The 21,621-nt window shown below is 35.1% G+C and overlaps 2 protein-coding genes across 7 annotated transcripts in view; both read right to left on the bottom strand.

Moving 5' to 3' along the window:
* Positions 1 to 1,612: 1,612 nt before the first annotated feature.
* On the bottom strand, positions 1,613 to 6,583 carry SPATA4 (spermatogenesis associated 4). The gene is made up of 6 exons (XM_007528276.2): positions 6,367 to 6,583; positions 5,413 to 5,542; positions 4,396 to 4,514; positions 4,064 to 4,284; positions 3,459 to 3,575; positions 1,613 to 1,841 (listed from the first exon to the last, which is right to left on the bottom strand). Exons 1-6 carry the CDS (start codon positions 6,579 to 6,581, stop codon positions 1,738 to 1,740), a joined length of 906 nt encoding a protein of 301 aa, XP_007528338.1. The 5' UTR covers positions 6,582 to 6,583; the 3' UTR covers positions 1,613 to 1,737.
* Positions 6,584 to 17,913: 11,330 nt separating this feature from the next.
* The window catches only part of ASB5 (ankyrin repeat and SOCS box containing 5), a 120,066-nt gene continuing 116,358 nt past the window's right edge, over positions 17,914 to 21,621 (bottom strand). For all 6 annotated transcript variants that reach the window (XM_060184551.1, XM_060184545.1, XM_060184569.1 and 3 more), the window contains 2 exons: positions 19,252 to 19,443; positions 17,914 to 18,072 (listed from right to left, as the gene is read on the bottom strand). In XM_060184551.1, the coding sequence (XP_060040534.1) occupies positions 17,945 to 18,072; positions 19,252 to 19,443 (320 nt within the window). In that variant the 3' untranslated portion in view covers positions 17,914 to 17,944. The remainder of the gene's footprint in view (positions 18,073 to 19,251; positions 19,444 to 21,621) is intronic.

The raw sequence follows: 21,621 nt of genomic DNA on the forward strand, positions 1-21,621 counted from the left end.
TACACGCTCTTTGTAGATCTCACAAAGCTCTTAGGGATTTATTATCAATATAATCTGGCCCTGATGATTTGATTTTCCTCAGAAGAATGAACATAGTCAAGGGGGGAAAAAAGCATTACTTGAGTATTTGCTTAAGTCTAATATTTTCCTCTGGATCTTTTCCGCCAGGTGAATTTTATAAGACTCATTTCTATAAAATTAAGGGATTACTCATTTCTATAAAATTAAGGGATTATATGTTTATGGGTTAAAAATCACTTATAATTTTCTATTTTAGATATATTCTGTTAGAATTCAAGACAAGTAAATAACATTTTTTTGTTAAGATATTCAGTTAAGTTACATCTTTCACCTCTGAAACAGACTTTAAGGACTAACCAATTAGCTCACTTGGATAGTACACTGCTTTGCCATGTCAAGCACGTGCAAGGCCAGCCCCTAGCACATAGAAGGAGACTTTGGTGCTATGATTTCTTTTCTTCTCTTTCTCTCTACTTCTGCCTCTTTCTCTCCCTCTCCCTCTCTCTCTCCCTCTCCCTCTCCAAAAAAGTCAGCCTGGAGTGGTGAAACCCTAGCAGTAACAAAAAAGAAAATAAGTGAATTTTAAACCCTTTCCTAACAAATCACCTGTTTATTGGAGCTCCTTCCCTTTATTTTGATAGAAGTTATCTATCCAAGAATGTAAAATTAAACAAGGTTTCTGAGGACCAACAAGGGCATAGTGTGCTTACTTTATGAAGGGCACAACCCAGATTCAAATCTTGCCCCCACCCCATTACGGGAAGCTTTAATGCTGTAGCGTCTTTGTCTCTGTCTCTGTCTTTCTAGAGCACTAAATTAGTGATATCCAAAAACAAACAAGTTTCTGGAGGCAAAAATGCCAGTAAATCTGTCTAATCCTTAAAAAGGGCGGGGGGGGCGCAAAACTAAGAGTTTATCTGGAAATTGACATGCACGCCATGATATTCAGCATTAATACTATTCATCTTGTAAGTCAAATGAGACACTAGCATAAAAACATGAATAATTTCAGCTGAAGTAAAAATGTCCACATATGAATACACAATTGCCAACAATATATGAAAGGTAATTAGTCTTTTAGGATAACAGTCTCCTTTTGTTTGCCTTCAATAAAAATATGAAGCATGGTGGTTAAGTGGTATAAATTTTTAAATTGAGGTAAGGCACTGCTAAATGTCAAAATAAGATTCTAAGTAAAATCTAATGCTCCTTACCTGTGATTTATCAAAAGGAGAGTAACTTATTTATTTAAATGGTTTGTAAGGCTATTAGCAGAGATGGAAAATATTTTCTGTGGGTCAACATGCAATCATCATTCAGAATTAACTTTTTATCAATAAGTACGCTGTGTAAATACTTAATATTAGTGGTTGTATCTCTTAATTTCTAGCAGAAAAACACATTACAAAGTAGATTTACTGTTACTACAAATTATATGAGAAAGAACTCTTATAGGTTATAGCAAGTGTGTCCAACTGTATTTTTAAGGTAATATTTGCCAATTCTGCATACTTTTTATCCAATAGTACCTGACACAGGTGTTCAATAAGTGTTTGTTGCAGTAAAATGGAAAAAAATTCTTCAGACCAGCTATGGATAGAACACCACTTTAATTTACTGACTGAATTATAGCCAAGACTAGGTAATTATACCCCATTAGTATGGCAAGAGATGGTGCATGACATCAGTTCTTCAAAGCTATTAGACAGGTGCTTTTCAGGATAACTTTTCCTTGCTTTTAATAGGTTTCAGAAGGTTTTCAAAAAAATCTTCTCTTTCTTGTTTCATAGGAATTTCTCTAAGCAGATTACCATCATTTGCTAGAATGTTTAAATAACAAAGTTAAAATCAATTTGTAGTTGTAGAATGTTGTATAAATCCTCAATGTAGCTGAAGTATATGCAGAATTATTGCCAATAAGCTAAGAACAGGTTGATCTAAATGTCTGGTGAACAGAGTATTTCAAGGTAGTATTATGGTAGTCAGAAAAAAAATCTGAATGTGGGGTAGTGGGGTGGTAGCGCAGGGGTTAAGTGAACATGGTGCAAAGCACAAGGACTGGCATAAGGATCCTGGTCCCACACCCCCCCTCTCCAGTTGCTTCACAGGTGGTGAAGCAGATCTGCAGGTGTCTATCTTTCTCTCCCACTCTCTGTCTTCCCCTCTTCCATTTCTCTCTGTCCTATCCATCAACGACGACAACATCATCAACAACAATAGTAATAACTACAACAACAATAAAAATAAGGGCAACAAAAGGGAAAATAATTAATTTTTTTTTAAAAAAACCAAAACTGAATGTCACCCACCTCCAAAAGTTATCAACAGTGCCTAAATACCCAGGACTTATTTTGCTGTATCTGCTACTGAATATGACTCAATTATTTTTAGGCATTACTTCAGGAATTAACGGAAGCAACAATACCATGATTTCAACAATGCTCAGATTTGGCAAATATACTTAATTCATATTTCAGTTTCTGGAACTTTGATTATGTTGAATTATCCAAGCTGGTCACATAGACTTTTTAGGTGACTTAGTTCTAATGTGAAAGTCCAGTGACACTGAAGAAATCTATAGTCCTGTTATTTTGTGAACCTCGATTTTGATAAACCAAGAAATTTAAGTGTTGGGGAAAAAGTCAACAGCCTATCTGGCCTGTTTGATCATCAGACACTTTTTAGATGAATAGTCTGTAATTTCTGTACTATAGTCCATAAGGTGTTTTCTTGTATGGTAGAATAAAATTAAATTCCTAGACATCACCTGTTCTTGATTTTCTTTCTTCCATTAAGTTAGCAGATCAGGTTGGCTAGTGGAAACCAACTATTGTACTATTTCACGATTAGCAACTGAAATGGAATGCCCTTAACATTTTAAAACTATTTTAATAACTCCCATTTTCAAGATGAGAGCCACCACTCATTATTTTCCTATATGCTGAGACTAAAAAGATCCAAATATTTGGAACAGGATTGAGAGAAGTAAAAAAGATAAAAGCATGTACCTCCTTATCTTGCTTTGCCCTGTATAGTATAGTAAAAATTACCAACAATTCAACACCCATTTTCAAAAGTAATGGAAAAGACTGTTGGAAGTCATCAGAGAATAAAATGGGACTACAAAGGCAAGCTACCAATCCTGGTCACTCAATTCAATTTAAATTTCAGATATAGTCTCAACATGTTCAAATTGCTACTGGATATATTACCCTGTGTTTTGTTCTGAAAAATCTACAATAAGGTGGGGCCTACAGTTTCTTAGGCAACTATTTGACCCTTCTGTTTAGGTATAAACTATCATAAACAAGGCACAGAAATAAACATCCATGGCTATATTCCAGTGCAACTGTATGCAGAGGGACAAAGTAGAACCAAAAAATAAAAATAAAAAAAGTTATTTAAAAAGGAAAAAAAAATAAAGAACTCAAACTTACATAACACAGGAACAGTTCTTTCCTTTGAAACCAGTGGATTATAACTGCACTTATAGACTTGACTAGGAAAATGATTGAGAGTATGTTCACCCACTGTTGGTTTGACCTCAAACCAATCTATAAAATAGAAACACAAAGATTGCTTCTTAAAGATCCACCATGGTTACTGTCAAAATAAGACAATAAAATTTAAAAATGAAGTAAATTATTTAGATATCTATATTTTACCATCTACCTAAGAGTGGTATAAATACACATAGGTCCATAATCTTCTTACATTGTTCAAAATATCTTTGATGTGCAAAATAGTTGCTTTAATGGGTTACTTTAAAGGCAGTGTGTTTATACTGGCTTATTGTTATAACATGGTTTATATCATATATAAAATATGCTAATCTACAACTTCATCAAAAAGAAATCAAAGTATAAACCACTTCAATAATAAGGATCATTCCACTGCTAGCAGAAAGAACATTCTCTTACCTTTAAACCCATGAGAGGAAGAATAAAAAATGAAACAGTGCCCAACTTTTCTTTCATCTGATTCAAGAACAACCCCATTTAACTTACAAGAATGGCATTTGCTGTGTCCAAGGAAAACTTACTTGGATTCAACTGTCTGCTTAATCTTCTTTGCAACATTTGTAAAAGGAAGAGGAACTCTATTTTACGTTCATTGTTGAGCAAGTTGGGATTGCTTATCAACTCTGATAACCTAATGTTATTTTTAATAGATTTTGATGCTGTAGATCTGGAAACTAGAGGCAAATTCATCTGGTAATTAAAGTCTGTGAAAGTCACAGGTTCTCCTTGAATACTTTTAACTCTAGAAATAATAATAAAAAACACCAAAATATTATTAACAAAATACATTTCAGTAATGAAAGCTTTCTTGTCAAAAATGTTTCCTGTTAAATAGAAAACTCCAAGAACTCACTCTTGATGAGTCAATAAGGTGTACACCTCCTGTATCAATATTTCAGCTACTCCTGCTTTACAATGAATTGTTCCATGGATTAGTTCTTTAGGTAATTTAAATCTTTTCTTTGCCATGAACTATAAACATAGGAAAAAGATATTTTCATTCTAATAAACTCTATTTAAAAAAATCTCCCAATTGCTAAGAATTCACTCTAATTCCTCTCTGTACCTCAACATTTATTTTCTGACTTTTAATATGATAACGAGGCAGCAGTCAAGCTGACTTTGAAATAAGCATGATCAGTACTATAGGTGACTTGTAGTAAGCAGTTCAATATGCTTATCTATACATGGAGCAAACTGTCAGTTAAGTAACATTGCTTTAGCACACAGTCACCATATTTGTGTAAAAGTTCAAAACATAAGGATTGTGTGTGTGTGTGTGTGTGTGTGTGTGTGTGTGTGTGTGTGTGTGTGTGTGTCTATGTTTATCCTCAGGTCCTCACGCATGCCCTATTTTACTTCTTCCAGAATGACCCCTCCCCCATGCCTTTATATTCGGATAGAACAGCAAGAGACAGTGAGACACACCATAGCACCAGAGCTTGCTCAGGTGCTATGACACTCCCAGATGCTTCTAGGATCTAAATCAGTGCAGTATACATCATAAAGCACATACCCTACAAGATGAAATACCTTCTGACCCAAGGCGCACTACTTTTATTTTATTTTATCTTACTGTCATCAGGGTTATTGCTGAGCCTTGGTGCCTATACCACACGTTCACTGCTCTATTCAGTCATTTGTCTTTGATTTTCAATACAGAGAGAAATTAAGAGGAAAGTGGATAAAGGAGGAGGAGGAGAGACACACCCATAGCATAGCTTCACCATGTGAATCTTACCCTCTGCAAGTGGGGACTAGGGGCTCGAATTTGAGACCTTGCACATGGCAATATGTATACTGGCTCCCAGGAATACACTTTTGAAAACATAAATTTAACACTTCAAACTGTCACTGATTGCTAATTTACCTTCTCCAACTGTCCCCAGTTATCCAACTTCACTTTTAAAGAAGTTCCGTTTTGAAAGGATGACAGTTTCAGGTCCCAGGGGTAATATATAGTGAATATTTCTGCAACCAGGAAGCCATTTGAAAAATCCCTGATCCATAACAATAAGAAAATGAAACAAAATGTATTTAGTTACTCAAGTTTGTGTAATAGACAATTTACATCATTCTGACAGTAAGAAACACGAGAAGTTCCATCATAGTCCTTAGGAGAACCTGCTAAATAACAGCATTTTTGGTTAAAATTTGATACACCTCCAAGGTTTTGGTATTCTTTTTATGAACATAAACAATCTGTAATGAATATGCATACTGACAAACTTCCCAGGTGATTCATCAACACAGTGAGTTTTTCAGCAGCAGTCTTATTGAAGGAGTATGGAAATAAACTGCCAGAGCTCTTGCCTGCAAAGAATTTGTTTTAATTTTTATGTAATTTAATTTGCATTCCTAGATCAAATATAAACTACCAGTTATATTAAGAGTGGTTTGCAATCCCTCAAATTGTCATATCTAAGGGAGAGGTTTGCTTCTCTAGTATTAATGTCCAGTCTTCATCGCTGAAGGAATAGCCTAAGCTTTTAAAAAATTCCTTGTAGTCTCCAAAGCATTTTATAATAGCTTCAGTCTGAAGTGTAATAATAGATTGAAGAATTCAATAAGTGAGATATTTCACTATTTTTTTTCCTCCAGGTCTACTTCCTTACAGGGGAAGTTGCTTTGTCTGTTAGGAGTGTGTGACAAGTGGGAAGGTGGCAGTGGATAAATCCCAAGACAGGGGTCAGTAAGGGATCCCAGGTGAACAACCTCTGTGGTGAGGCTGGACAGCAGGTGGGTCAAAGGTGCTGGCCAACCCCAGGCTCCACCAAGACACGGTAGAGCCATCTTGGTAGCCTGGACCCTCCTGGTTTAGCACCTGTTGATGTTTCTGGGGAAGAAGCTGAGATCCAAGCGCTGGAGCCAACGCAGAACAGTCCGAGATACATGGGAGCTCTTCGGGGGATGCCTGTAAATCACACACGTCTTGGGCTCCCTACAGATAGAAGCTGCTGACTGTAGTGAAAGAGACGGAAATCTGGAGCTGGATGAAGTCAGCAGTGTACCGAACTTTTCATCCAGGCTGGAGGACATGTTGCTTCCTGGTTTCCTATGGAAACGAACGTGGGCGGGGCCCCAGACAAGGGGCGGGGATTCTCTGTGTGGGCGGGGCCTCCCCTCAGAGCCAGTTGGGAGTTACTGCCTCTGAGCTGCACCTCTGGATTCCTTCTGCAGGGAGGCAGAAGTTAGCGGTTTTAGGGTGATGAGTCCGTGGTATCTTAGGGTGGTTGGGTAAGGCGCTTGGGAGCTTAAGTCTTGAGCAGGTGAGAGTTTCAGTATTAATTTTATTTGGCCTTTTTCCAATTTAAAACCACTTCCTGCCCCTCACTTACTTTGAAGTATCTTCATGTCTGCCCAAAAGAAAGCCTATTTTCAATCATACTTTTTTTTTTTGAGTGTGTGAGGAGGTTCTAGAGGACAGGATTTTTTTGGTTTATTGGTTCGTTTTTCGTTCCTTTGCTTTTTATTTGTGAATTGGAATTTATAGGATTTTGCTCCAAAAAGTCCATGAAAAAAGTCTTCAAATTTGAAATAAATGTTTAATGCCTACAAATTTAATATCCGCTTCCTTTATCACACTGATGTACATAAAAATTGCATAATACAGGGAATCGGGCAGTAGCGCAACGGGTTAAGCACAAATGACACAAAGTGCAAGGACCAGTGTAAGGATTTCAGTTCGAGCCCTGGCTCCCCACCTGCAGGGGAGTCACTTTGCAAGAGGTGAAGCAGGTCTGCAGTTGTCTATCTTTCTCTTCTTCTCCTCTCTCCATTTCTCTCTGTCCTACCCAACAACGAGGACATCAACAACAACAATAACTACAACAATAAAACAAAGGCAACAAAAGGGAATAAATTTTTTTTTAATTGCATAAGATTGGAAGAAAGTACATAATACTGAAAAAAAACTTACACAATAGTTTAACACTTCACAAAGATGCCTTGGTATATACATAATTCATTTGTTCTCTCAACAAACAGATGTATCCCTACTATGTGTTATATGCTAATTTACTCATTTGTGACTAATCTTTGAGTAACATGGTGAAAAACTACAGGGCATACACAATTACATATCAAATGTGTACAGAATTTGTTACTAAAAATAAATTTTTACAAAAAATATGGCATCTAAGTATACAATGCAAGCTATAATTTGGTTAGAACTTGATATTGGTACTATATGTTATTGCGAATTTGTTAGTAAAGTAAGACAATGTGTACCTGCAAAAAAGTGCTATTTTCCCTTTGCCCAGTGACTCTTACATGGTAACTCATTATTCAATGAACAACTTTTGAGAAACTTATGCTATTCTGTAGATCTTCACTATCCAACATAGTTACTAGTTACACTATTATTTACATTTAAATAAAGTAAAGTGAGTGGTAATCAGCTATTCAGTAGCCACCTGTGGCTACCTTACATAACACAGATATAGCACTTTTCCATCACTGCAGACAGTTCTACTGGACAACTGCACACTAGATTTACAGAATATGGACATAAATGTCAGTTTAAAAAAACTCATGCATTGAAAAGGATTTGGGGAGATCTTCTCAGAGAGGTAGTCTTTGTCTTAGATTTTATAAAGGAGCATCTTATAATCTCAAGCCTGAGAAGTCAACCTTCCAACTCCAACTATCTGGCGAGACTTCTCCTAATATATGGAACTACCTAGTTCTATTTCAAATGGTACACTCTCTAACAAAGTTACACACTGTAGATATAGGCTAGGGCCTAGGGGACTGGGTACATGTATACATGTATCCATAAGTTAGGGACAACTATGTACCTCAAAGTATAAGTGCTTAATAGCTCTCTGTGATTAGACTTAGAGCTAATAAGCTCAGCAAGCAAGTAGAAAGGCATAAAGAAGGCATCATAAATTGTGTTGGTATGCTTCTAAATTCTGCTTATAAGACCCCTTCTGTTTCATTGGTTTAATCCCCCCTGCTTAACACTGTATTCTATTTATATAACCACTGTTAACTAAGCACTGCCCTGCCTCGAGGGCATTGGTTTAATCCTCACTGTTTTGCACATTTTTTCCTTCTCCCCACCCACTATGCTATGTACATCCTCTTCGGACCTGACACTTCTGCCTCAGGATATATAAGGACAGGATTGTGATTAGAGATAGTTTAGATTGCACTGTGTTCCACATGAATAAAGACTGAACTGCGTACCACTCAGCCATGAGTCCCTGGTCGTCTCTCTCTCCCGCCCACAAAGCTAGCCTGACAAAATTGCCTAATCAAATATTTACTACTTAGGCTTACACATTCTCTCATACCCCTACTTCACTTCTCTCAGTGACTCTACATACTCAACTACACAAAAGAAAGTTAGTAAGATATATCTCTGCCCCGGCCAGCGGGGCGAGAACAGGGCCTAGGAACCCTGGGACCTGGAATGAAAGGGACAGGATCACAAAGTATGACAGCAAGACAGGATTCTGATCAAGCTTTAAAATTTTATTATGTTCACAGGCATTATAAGGCTTTGGGGAAGGGGGGTTGCAAGAGGAGAAGGCGGAAGGGGAGCAATTATCAGGGTGGAATGTCCCTTGCAACATACATAGCCGAAACTATGTCTATTAACTATAACTATGTGGTGTGTCACTTGTTTTCTGGTAAAACTATGTCTATTAACTATAACAATGTGGTGTGTCACTTGTTTTCTGGTAAATGGCCTACCTGTGGGGAAATAGAAACTTATCTCGAGGGCTTTCATTGTTTCAAAGGCTTATCTTCTATAAAGCAGAGAATGGCTCTTGGCATATCTCCTAATCTCTTCTGACAGCATCAGCAATATTGTCACCCATTAATAATCTTAAAAACAAAACAAAACAAACAAACAAAAAAACCACACTGTATACAACTGGCCAGGGGATATACTGGCAAAAAGTATATATCAACAAAAGGACAATTATTGTCTCTATGACATTTATTAGAATCATCAAGCAAGTAAATGTAGTAAAACTTAAGGTTAACTTAGACTCCACTAAAACTCTAGTTGTATTTCCTCCCTAACTTGAGGCCAGATCCCACAAAACTAATTCCGGTTTGGATACAACAAATGATACTGAACACCTTAACAACTAGGAGAAAGTCTAAGTTCACCATATAAAGAAAGGCCTACAAAAGCTGACTCACTTAATGATGATCTTTTTGGTTAACATTAGGCCACTTCATCATCTGGGGCTGTAGTCAGAGAATCCTTGGATACCCGCATAGATATAATATGCCTAAACCTCTAGTATATCCCTCTCTCCTCCATTACTGGTCACTTCCATCAGGTACATCATCATAAGCCCTCTTGCGGGTCTCTGCAGGACCTTGCCCTCACCATAAAGTAGCAATAGTAAGAACTGCTCCACTCTGAAATGAGTGCAGCCTAGAATGTTCCCAGTTGTGACCATGGACTACAAACTCAGTCTGACAGGGACTTGGAGGTTATACTGGCTTCTGTACTATATTTATGGGCATTAGGCCAGGTCAATGTGAAAAACAATTAAAGTTATTTATATACTTTCTTCAAGTTTGAGAGCTGTTTTCTGCTGTAATCCAGCTTTCTAGTCCTATTCTCAACTCTGACACTGTCTCCCCAGACAGTATTTTTATTCCATCTGTATGTTAGATATCAAGTTCAAGAAAAAATTACTAAAGCCATGGACACCTGGGAACATACCTAAAATATATTTCCTAGCTGATTTCCACCCTAAGATACCTATTCTCATATGCTCTATTCCTACTTTTTGGTTCCTACTTACTTAACATTTTGTCCTGCCTTGTATCTTGGTGCCCTTCAGACACCAACTTGTACATGCTATTATTACATCCAAATTTCCTTGGGTAGAAGACATCACCAATATGTCCTGGTTCTTCACTTCTCCAGAGCCCTACATGACTGAGGAAAGATAGAAACAGTCTAGTTGGATGGATTGACCTGCCAATGTCCATGTCCACCAGAGAAGCAATTACAGAAGTCAGAGCTCCCATCTTCTGTAACAAAAAGTTTTAGTCCATACCAATAGAGGGAGACATGATAGGGGAAGATAATCAGAAGGCTCTGAATTACATTTTTTTTTTTAATAACTGTGTTGCAATGAATGTCTTTTTTTTTTTTTTTTTTTTTGCCTCCAGGGTTATCACTGGGGCTTGGTGCCAGCACTATGAATCTACTGCTCCTGGAGGCTATTTTTTCCATTTTGCTGCCGTTGTGGTTGTTATTGTCATAGTTGTTGTTGATAGGACAGAGAGAAATGGAGAGAGGAGGGGAGACAGAAAGGGGGAGAGAAAGACAGATTCCTGCAGACCTGCTTCACCACTGCAAAGCAACCTTCCTGTAGGTGAGGAGCTGGTCCTTGAGCTTTGCGCCATGTGCACTTAACTTGCTGCACTATTGCCCAGTCCCCTTGAATTCTAGTTCCATCATGACCCAGAGAGAGTTAAAAAAGGAAGGACATTCTTGGGGGTCAGGTGGTAGCACAATGGGTTAAGCGCACATGGCATGAAGTGTAAAGACTGGTGTAAGGATCCTGGTTTGAGTCCCTGCCTCTCCACCTTCAGGGGTGTCTCTTCATAGGAAGGACATTCCGATGGAGCAATAGGTGTGACTTAAAAAGGAAAAAAAAGGCAGGACCATAGGAAAAAAATGGGAATATATATATTAAAATAAGCATTTACCTATATCAGTGACCTTGGAAGAACTACCAATTTTCTAATAGAGGTAATGTGGTGGTGGGAACAGTGTGAAATTACACCCATTATCTAATTTTGTAAATCAATATTAAATCATTAATAAAATTTTTAAAAAAGATGGAGGCCTGTCGGGAATTGTGAGGAGCCTCAAAAAACACCCTGCATTCCTGATACTATGGCCTATCTACATAATCATTGTTTTGCCTGAAAGATTCCCACCCATTCCATTCCTTTGATCTATCTTCTTTCTACCCTCAAGACCCTCCCTGCCTCCAGGGCATCATTAATCCCACCAGTTAAAACTTTGGCAACAGTTGCTAAGTGAGTTTCTACCTTCCCAGCCCCCTCTTGCTTTTCTCTGCCATTTTCCTAGCCATTTCCATTTCTGACTTGCCACTTACGGGTCAGACCTTTAAAAGCTTTGGCTTTCTGATCAATAAAGACATTGCATTGCTTCCTGCCATGCATGTGTTTGGTTTCTGAGTCATCTCCCTCGCATCGCTGAGTGAGTAGCAGCTTCTTCTAGCATTTGCCAATGAGTAGCAGCCATCTGAGTGAGTAGCAGCCCCAGATGGCTCCAGTCGAGTTCTCTCCAACCCAGACAGTACATGCCCGGGGAGAGGCACCCCCATGCTAGTCCGGCAGAGGCCAGGTGGTAGCACACCAGATTAAGCACACATAGTGCAAAGCAACAGCAATAACACTGGGAAAAGATGGCTGCCAGGAACAGTGGATTCATGGTGCAGGAACCAATCTCCAGTGATAACCCGGAAGGCAAAAAAAAAAAAAATATATATATATATATATATATATATATATATATATATACTATATATATATATATATTTCCTGTTTATGCCCAACTCTTACAAACAAAAATAATTGTTATCCAAATTCAAGTTAATAAAAAAGTCATTCCTTCAAAGTCAGTCTAGTATATATATATATATATAGTATATATATATATATATATAAATATATATATATAAGTATATATATACTATATATAGTATATATAAGTATATATATAAGTATATATATATACTATATATTTTAATTATTTTAATTATATTTAATATATTTTAATTATTTGAATTAAATTCAAGTTAATAAAAAAGTCATTCCTTCAAAGTCAGTATAGTATATATATATAGTATATATATATAGTATATATATATATACTTATATATATATAATATATATATAATATATATATATTATTTATATTATATATATTATAATATATATTATTTATATTATATATATAATATATATAATATATATATATACTATATATACTATATATACTTATATATATATGTATATATATATACTTATATATATATAAGTATATAGTATATATATACTATATAAGTATATATATATACTATATATACTATATATACTATATATATAAGTATATATATACTATATAAGTATATATATACTATATATACTATATATACTATATATATAAGTATATATATACTATATAAGTATATATATATACTTATATATATATACTATATATATACTTATATATATACTATATAAGTATATATATATACTTATATATATATAAGTATATATATAGTATATATAGTATATATATATTATATATATAATATATACATATATATATATTATATATATAATATAAATAATATATATATATTATAATATATATAATATAAATAATATATATATATAAGTATATATATATATATAGTATATATATATATATATATATATATATATATATATACTATACTGACTTTGAAGGAATGACTTTTTTATTAACTTGAATTTGGATAACAATTATTTTTGTTTGTAAGAGTTGGGCATAAACAGGAAATAAGTCACGGGGTGGTTGTGAAGAAAAACTGATAGATCAAGACATAATCACAATTTAATAAACAATTGTTTTTCCTATAATAAACATTTTAGTTGTGTTGTTATAAGGGTTTGGTCTGAGGTTTGTTTAAACTGCAATTTGCTTTTGAATTCTCTGTTACACATGGTTTTCTTTCACCTTTCTTGCCTTTTGGAGTTGCTTTGGAGATAAATGACCTTGGACCTCCCTATGAAGGAAGTCACATGAATTCTATGTTTGTATCTTCTCCCCTGGCACCCTCAGTCCCTCAGGATGACATCAGTTGGCCTGCATGGAAACTTCACACACAGTGGCTACATCACATTTAATGAATGCTGAACTTAGAAACCCTCCATCATTGACCTGAGAAGAGTGATAATATCTTTACTATTCAGTAAACAAACTGTCCCTCTGCTCTGAAGCAAGATAATATGTATTTTCCAGTGCTTTCATCATTAAAATGTTTGAAAAGATCATCTAGAAGGAAAGCTGTCAACAAAAGTTGTTTACAGGATGTATGGAAAAAGCCAGAAACTGACAGATGAGTCTACCAAATAAATGTCAATTTACTGTTCTCCACTATCCATTTTGGCTTCAACACTAAACTATTTTACCTTCATCTATACTTAAGTTTAACTTTTGGAGCCTCGTCCTAGAACTATATATTATTTTGTTACTGTCTCTGGACTTCGAATTTTCAGAAGTGGTTATACGGAGACTGGCCTATTTTCTAATCTGCTTGTAGTGGAAAAATAATTTAATAAGTATATATCCTCCTAATAATCTTTTTAAGTTGAAACACATAATGAGAATTTAATAAACTGAACATGTAAATTGAAAATGCTTTCTATAATCAGAACTATAAATTTAAGAATGCAACTGCTACCTAAAATACCACTTAAATATTTTATGTTTCAGTGTCTGTTTCAGCTACTTTAAAGTGCCTACAAGATGCAATTACATAAATATTTTGATGTCTCAGATGCTAATTTTGAAGTAGCAGAGAATCTACTTTTAGCAGAGAGTTGTTTATTTCCCCTTAGGGTGATTCATTTTCATATTCAAGCATATTAGAAGCATTTTTTTTGCTAGTGTACTAAAAATCTACTTGCTCATGTTATATCTCCACTTATATAGCTGAAACTTTATATATAATGTTCACTCATGTAATTATAATTATAGCTCATGGACAAGTAGCCATCACTTAACAAATGAAAACCCTGATAAGAATAATATATCTTTTCCCTTCTAAAATGTTTTTAAATTTACTTATCAAAAGATTTAAAATTAAACTTTCCCAATGGCACACATTGTGAATCAGTATAAGAATGAAGAGCTACATAACAGAAGGCCAATGTGTGAATCCAGTGGAGCTTGACGTTCCTTACATGAGAAAATTAATGTAATAGTCAAGTAATCATGACTACAGAAAGCATCACTATAGTATCCACACTCAACCTTGGAGACTTCACCGCTCAGAATTCTGTGTCTACTGCAGGTTAGTGGGGGGCGGGAAGTGGTTTTATGTGCAGGGATCCAGGTAGGTGTAGATTGCTTTACCTGAAGTAGGTGATCTCTGAGGTTGCCATGGTAAAAAGAGACCTGAAAGAAATACCCTAGCTTCTATTATTTCCCAGCCTACAAGTGACACATGTCACTTCTGCTCTTACCCATCCTATAGTCTTGTCCTATGGGGGTTCTAGGAAAGCAGGTAAGGATATGGACATTATTTATTTGTTTGTTTATATTAGTGCACTTTTCATCTCTGACTATTGGTGCTTCTGGGAATTGAACCAGGAACCTCTTGCCTGCAAGTTCTGTGCACTATAGATATGCTAGCTACCTCTGTTGCGATTATAAATATTTTTTCAAACTTTTATAAAAACAGAAACAGATAACACACACACACACACACACACACACACACACACACACACACACACACACGCAAGGAACAGACAATTGAGTACACAGAATGAACTGGAGGTAAGGGGAGGTCCAGAAAGATTTCATAATTTAAAAATATTTTATTAATTATTAAATTATTAGAAGCAGAGAGAAATTGAGAAGGAAAGGGAGCTAGAGAGCAAGAAAAAGAGACATCCGCAGCACAGCTTCACTTCTCCTGAAGCTTACCCTCTGCAGATGGGGACTAAGGGCTTAAATCCCAAGTCCTTGCACATTGTGACTTGACGACTCAGCCCTGAAGTTTCTGTAATTTTTTTAAATTGGGCGTTTGTGGAAAAATAACAATTACAGGGAAAAAGATATAATGGGCCCTATTTAAGCAGAGGGAACATTTGCAAAAACAAGGAGGCAAGACAAGTTCAAGAGAATCAAGACTTCATTTTTGACTTTTTTTTACCAGAGCACAGCTCAGCTCTGGCTTATGGTAATACGGGGGGATTGAACCTCGGGGGATTGAGCCTGGGACTTTGGAACCTCAGGCATGAAAGCTTCTTTGCATAACCATTATGCTATCTACCCCCGTATTTTGACTTTATATACCCCCACCCTATTTTGACTTTCATATTATGAACTTCCTTGTAAATGTCCTTGATAACTTGTTCCCTAGTTACTGCTTCACATGTCTGATTGGCACTCAGAAGACAGACATGACAGGTCTCTAAACAATTAGCCCAATTGATTGATAGTTTCCATTCTAAAATCAAGTCTAATTAGAACAGAAACAAGGAACTTGATTCTGATAAGCACACTTTAATGTATTAACATGATATATTTAAATTAGAATACATCAGAGCACACTGAGGTACAAGTATTGCCATACTAAAATAGTGTGACTTCAAATTTTAATATCTGACATTTACTTACTTTTTTTTTTTTATCAACACAAGACTAATAAAGAGGGTTAGTCTGTGCTCTAAGACTTTACTCTTATCTCACAGAAAATACTAGTAAAAACTTATTTTCCTAAAAAGAAATTTTAATAGATAATTATATTTACTAAGATCATTCTGTAATTATAAAAACATTTAAATGCATAGTTTTCATAAGGACATTACAATTTTTTTAAACTGAGACATTTATCCAAAGACATTTAAAAGTCACCAGATAACACAGAAGACATTTTAGCAAACATACTATAGCTTCGTTTTTATTTAAAAAAATCTAAACAAATTATTTTTAATATATTTATTTTATTTTAATGAGAGGGAGAAAGATACAGAGAAAGACACCAAGAAAGACCATAACACTACTCAGCTCTGGCTTATGGTGGTGCTGGAGATTGAGCCTGGAACCTTGGAGCCTCAGGCATGAAAGCCTTTTGCCTAACCATATAAACATTATGCTAACTCTCCAACAAATGATTTATTTAAAACACAATCTTCATGACATTAGGGTAGCATAAAATAATGTGGGTTTTTTTGCTTGTTTCTTAACACAGACCCCCTGAAAGTCAGCCAAGAACTAAGAAAAATAGGTTGTTGGATTGTTAAAATCTTGACAAGTGTATTTTAACAAAATGTGGTAAATTTATCAATATAGTTCTAGTTTACATAATTTTAGGTTTACTAAACTTACTTCTACATTCATAGTATATTAAAGTTAAAATTATAAAGGATTCACAATATTTTTATTATATCAAACTGTACAGAGAGAATATAGTATTAACTCTTGCAAAGGACACTGCCTTAGTAAAATATTTTTTTATACAATACTCCCTTATATTACTGGCAAATAAAGCATATGTTGCATACATAGATATATTCAGCAATATATATATATATATATATATATATATATATATATATAGCCAATATCCTTGCTTTATGTGAAAAGATTTAGAAACACTTTCTATTTGCTTTGAAACCTTACTATTTAAGAATTTTAAAAAAACTTTTATTTTCTACAACTTTAAAAGTACTGATCCCTGGAGAGATATCTCAGGGTCTCTTTAACAATTAGATAAGAAATTAATTTTCTTTAGTCCATTTATCACCCGTTGTGAGGGAAGTAATAACTTTAAGTCTTAGCAGTTTCTGGAACAGACCCATTTAGGGTGGTAAAGAGACTGCTAAGATTTTTATAGGGAGGAAGTAATTTATCTTCTCCTTACAAATTGATTGTTATAATGGGAAGCACATATTCAGTTAGTAGAGTTCCTGAATGAGTCACCTTTATTTCAAAAGGAATATTTCTTTTTCTAAATTATTTACAGTCTGTTGATATAAAATACAGGGATACTCAATTACAGTGACCTAAATAGAAATTATTCCGTTATTTTAAGAACATAAACTGTTTAAAACAGAATGAGTGATTTTAGTAAGGTTTACACTGTCTTTCTGTTTTATGTGTGTGTGGCTCTGGATAATAAAAGTTTTAATTTGGTTTCTAAATTAGTCAATAATAAGCTATGTCCTCATAGCTAGTAATATATAAATATTTATAGTATTCCTACAGATGCATATATTTATTATGAGAGTAAAAAAGAGAGCAGAGCACTGCTCAGCTCTGACTTATGGTGGTGCTGGGGAATGAGTGCGTGATTTCTGATACCTCAGGGATAGAAAGTTCTGTGTTCTAATAGGATGAATTATTGATTTCTGATACCTCAGGGATAGAAAGTTCTGTGTTCTAGTAGGATGAGTTATGAGTTCTCTTCCTAATACAGTAAGTATTTAACATGTATTCCAAATACAATAAAAATGCATAAAACAGTAAGACTAACTAGGAACACTTTTTCCTTCATGTTCATCCTCTTTTACCCTATCATTACTACTATATGTTAATGTGAGCTATGGGCAATGCAGACAAAAAAGAAATTGATTTTCTAGGTATTCAGAATTATTTTACTGCATTATTGGTACTGTAAGAAATTCTGCAATAATGTTGGCAGCTGGAGCTGTGGGATAAGGTGGAGTCTTGATCGTCCCATGTAGTTTCTGATACAGAGTCGGCAAAGTTGGCAAAGTGAGCTTGGAGTGGCTACAAGAGACAAGAAAATATTTCTGAATGAAAATCCAAATGAATTTTTATATGCTTTATGATGTTTTTAGTAAATCTATAGAGAAATTTACATATGCATTTGTATTGGTTCTGTTAAGCTTATTGTAAATGAGATGTATTTTATGTATTTCCTTAAAACATTATTGTCCCGGGAGTTAGGCGGTAGTGCAATGGGTCACTTCACAGGCCATGAAGCAGGTCTGCAGGTGTCTATCCTTCTCTCCCCTTCTCTGTCTTCCACACCTCTCTCCATTTCTCTATGTCCTATCCAACAATGATGACAATGATAATAACTACAACAATAAAACAAGGGCAACAAAAAGGAATAAATAATTTTTAAAAAGTATAATTGTCCCCAGGATTATGAAACTGTCCTTGCCTTTCAAGCCTCAGAAACAAAATTTAGCAGGGGCCTGGTGGTGGTAAAGTACATAAGTCATCAGGCTTGAGAATCTGGATTCAAACTCATTAGTGCCCACCTCCAGGGAGTGGGGGTGGCAGGAATTTTATGATTGGTGAAGCAGGGTCCAGGTTTCTTTTTCTCCCCTCTTTCTCTCCTTTTTCTCCCCCTCCCTCACTCCCCTCTCCCCTTTCCTGTCTCTCTCATTCTCCCTTGTTCATCCTATTTTCTCATCTCTATTATAATAGTGTTAATAATAAAAAAAAAACACAAATTCTACTTTTTGAAAAAGATACACATCAAAAGAACCAAGAAGTGTTGTGTACTAAAAGAGAAAAGTCTTTAATTACATATTAATCCAAAGTAAATTTTATCATAGTTCATGGACTACGTTTAATAATTCCTTTTTAAAACAGTCTTTTAAGTGTGAAAATAGTTCCTGAATATGTTTCTTAGCACAGTATAGAATATGCATGCCTTTATAAAATCAGAAGTGTTTCTGAATATTTAGTAACAGATATTAAATGGAATGATGTATTATGTATTTTCAAAATGAACTGAATACATTTGACTTAACCAAAGGAATATGAACTTTAGATAACAAATAAAACCATCATATCCTTTTTATAGTTAAGACCTAAGGTATAAAAAGATCTATTTTGAAAACAATCCATATTTTATGCCAACTAAGACCTTAGCTTTCATCTATTTCAGAAAAAAATATTTTGGTGTTTTTAAACACCCATGTGCTTTCTTACCTTCATGTTGAAGCAGTAATCTTTCCACCAAACTGCTAGAAGTTGCTACATCTATAGGTCGCAGAAGATCTGTATTTTTGGCATTGATATCTGCTCCAAATTCTATCAGTAAGTTTACAATCTCTGTACTGGATTGTTGAGCAGCAGCATGTAGGGGAGTATCCCAATATTTGCCTTTTTGTACATCAGCACCTGCATGTGAATAGGGAGTGATTAGAAATACAAACGAAACTGGTTAGGTGAGCCTGGAAGCTATTGTAGGTGGGTTCCAGCCATGTCCAAATAAATCTGGTGTGTTTTTTTTTAATTTTTTAAATATTTATTTTCCCTTTTGTTGTCCTTTTTTATTGTTGTTGCAGTTATTATTGTTGTTGTTATTGATGTCCTCATTGTTTGATAGGACAGAGAAATGGAGAGAGGAGAAGACAGAGAGGGGGAGAGAAAGACACCTGCAGACTTGCTTCACCACCTGTGAAGGGAAAGACAGACACAGACACCTGCAGACTTGCTTCACTGCCTGTGAAGTGGCTGAGCAAGTTGTAATATATATATATATATATATATATATACACACATATATATATATATATTACATATATATAATGTACCTCCTTATCTTGTCTGATGTATGGCATGTAAAGATCTTCTCCCATTCTGTGAGGGGTCTCTTGGTTTGGGTAGTAGTTTCTTTTGTTGTGCAGCAGCAACATACACATCCAAAAAGATCTGTGTACACATATGTTCTTACCAGCACAATTTTAAATAGCCAAAACCTGGAAGCAACTCAGATGTCCAACAACAGATGAGTGTCTGAGCAAGTTGTGGTATATATATACACAATGGAATATTACTTAGCTATAAAAAATGGTGACTTTACCATTTTCAGCCGATCTTGGATGGACCTTGAAAAATCCACGTTAAGTGAAATAAGTCAAAAACAGAAGGATGAATATGGGATGATGTCACTCTCAGGCAGAAGTTGAAAAACAAAAAACAAAAACAAACAAAGAAACAAAAGAAGTTGAAAAACAAGCTCAGAAAAGAAAACACAAGTAGAACCTGAAGTGGAATTGGCATATTGCACCAAAGTAAAAGATTCTGGGTGGGTGGGGAGAATGCAGATCCAAGAAGGATGATAGAGGACGTAGTGGGGGCTATATTATTATATGGAAAAATGGGAAATGTTATGCATGTACAAACTATTGTATTTACTGTCGAATGTAAAACATTAATTCCCCAATAAAAGAAATTTTTTTTAAAAAGCTTTTTAATTTGATGTAGTCTTATGTAGATTTATGCTTGCCTTAGTCTTCTTTGTAATTGGATTCGTTTCATTGAAGATGTCTTTAAAATTTATGCGGAAAAGAGTTCTGTCAATATTTTCCTCTAAGTATCTGATAGTTTGTGGTCTAACATCCAAGTCCTTGATCCACTTGGAATTTACTTTTGTATTTGGTGAAGTATAGTGGTTCAGTTTCATTCTTCTGCATGTTTCAACCCATTTTTTTCCAACACCATTTGTTGAAGAGTGAAGAGACTATGCTTTCCCCATTTAATATAACAGTCTGGGCTCCTTTGTCAAAGATCAGATGTCCATAGGTGTGGGGGCTTACTTTTGGGCTCCCAATTCTATTCCACTGGTCAGTATGACTATTCATGTTCCAGTACCAAGCAGTTTTGATGACAATGGCCCTATAATACAATTTGAGATCTGGAAGTGTGATGCCTCCGGTTCTGTTCTTTCTTCAAGATTGTATTGGCAATTCTAGGTCTTTTCTGGTTCCAAATAACCATTTGTAACATTTGTTCTATTCTCCTAAAAAATGTGGTTGTGATCTTGATGGGGATAGCATTAAATTTGTATATGGGTCTGGGCAGTATATTCATTTTGATGATGTTAATTCTTCAAACCCATGAACATGGAATATCTTTCCACTTCTTTGTGTCTTTTTCAATTTCTTTGAGTAGTGACTCATAATTTTCAGTATACAAGTCTTTCACTTCTTTGTTAGGTTTATTCCTGGATATTTTATTGTTATTGTTGCTATAGTAAAAGGAATTGATTTCTGGATTTCAACTTTTTCTAACTTAGTGTTTGCATAGAGGAATACCACTGACTTTTGAATGTTAATTTTGTAGCATGACAGCTTACTGTATTGCCTGATGATATCCAAAAGCTTCTTGCTGGATTCCCTAGGCTTTTCTATGTATATTATCATGCCATCTGCAAATAGGGAGTGCTTGACTTCTTCTCTTCCAATCTGTATGCCTTTAATTTCTTGTTCCTGCCTGATTGCTATGGCAAGAACTTCCAACCCTATGTTGAATAGTAATGGTGATAGTGGGCATCCCTGTCTAGTACCTGATCTG

This window comes from Erinaceus europaeus, chromosome 2, assembly GCF_950295315.1.
Source record: "Erinaceus europaeus chromosome 2, mEriEur2.1, whole genome shotgun sequence".
Taxonomy (NCBI): Eukaryota; Metazoa; Chordata; class Mammalia; order Eulipotyphla; family Erinaceidae; genus Erinaceus; species Erinaceus europaeus.

What these genes read in the sequence shown, in the direction of transcription:
- SPATA4 (XM_007528276.2), bottom strand. Translation starts at nt 6,581, where the DNA reads ATGTCCTCCAGCCTGGATGAAAAGTTCGGTACACTGCTGACTTCATCC. An exon ending in ACCTTATTGACTCATCAAGA is followed by an intron (nt 4,285 to 4,395) that starts GTGAGTTCTTGG and finishes TATTATTTCTAG; the next exon opens with AGTTAAAAGTATTCAAGGAG. An exon ending in AAGAACTGTTCCTGTGTTAT is followed by an intron (nt 1,842 to 3,458) that starts GTAAGTTTGAGT and finishes TAAACATTCTAG; the next exon opens with CAAATGATGGTAATCTGCTT.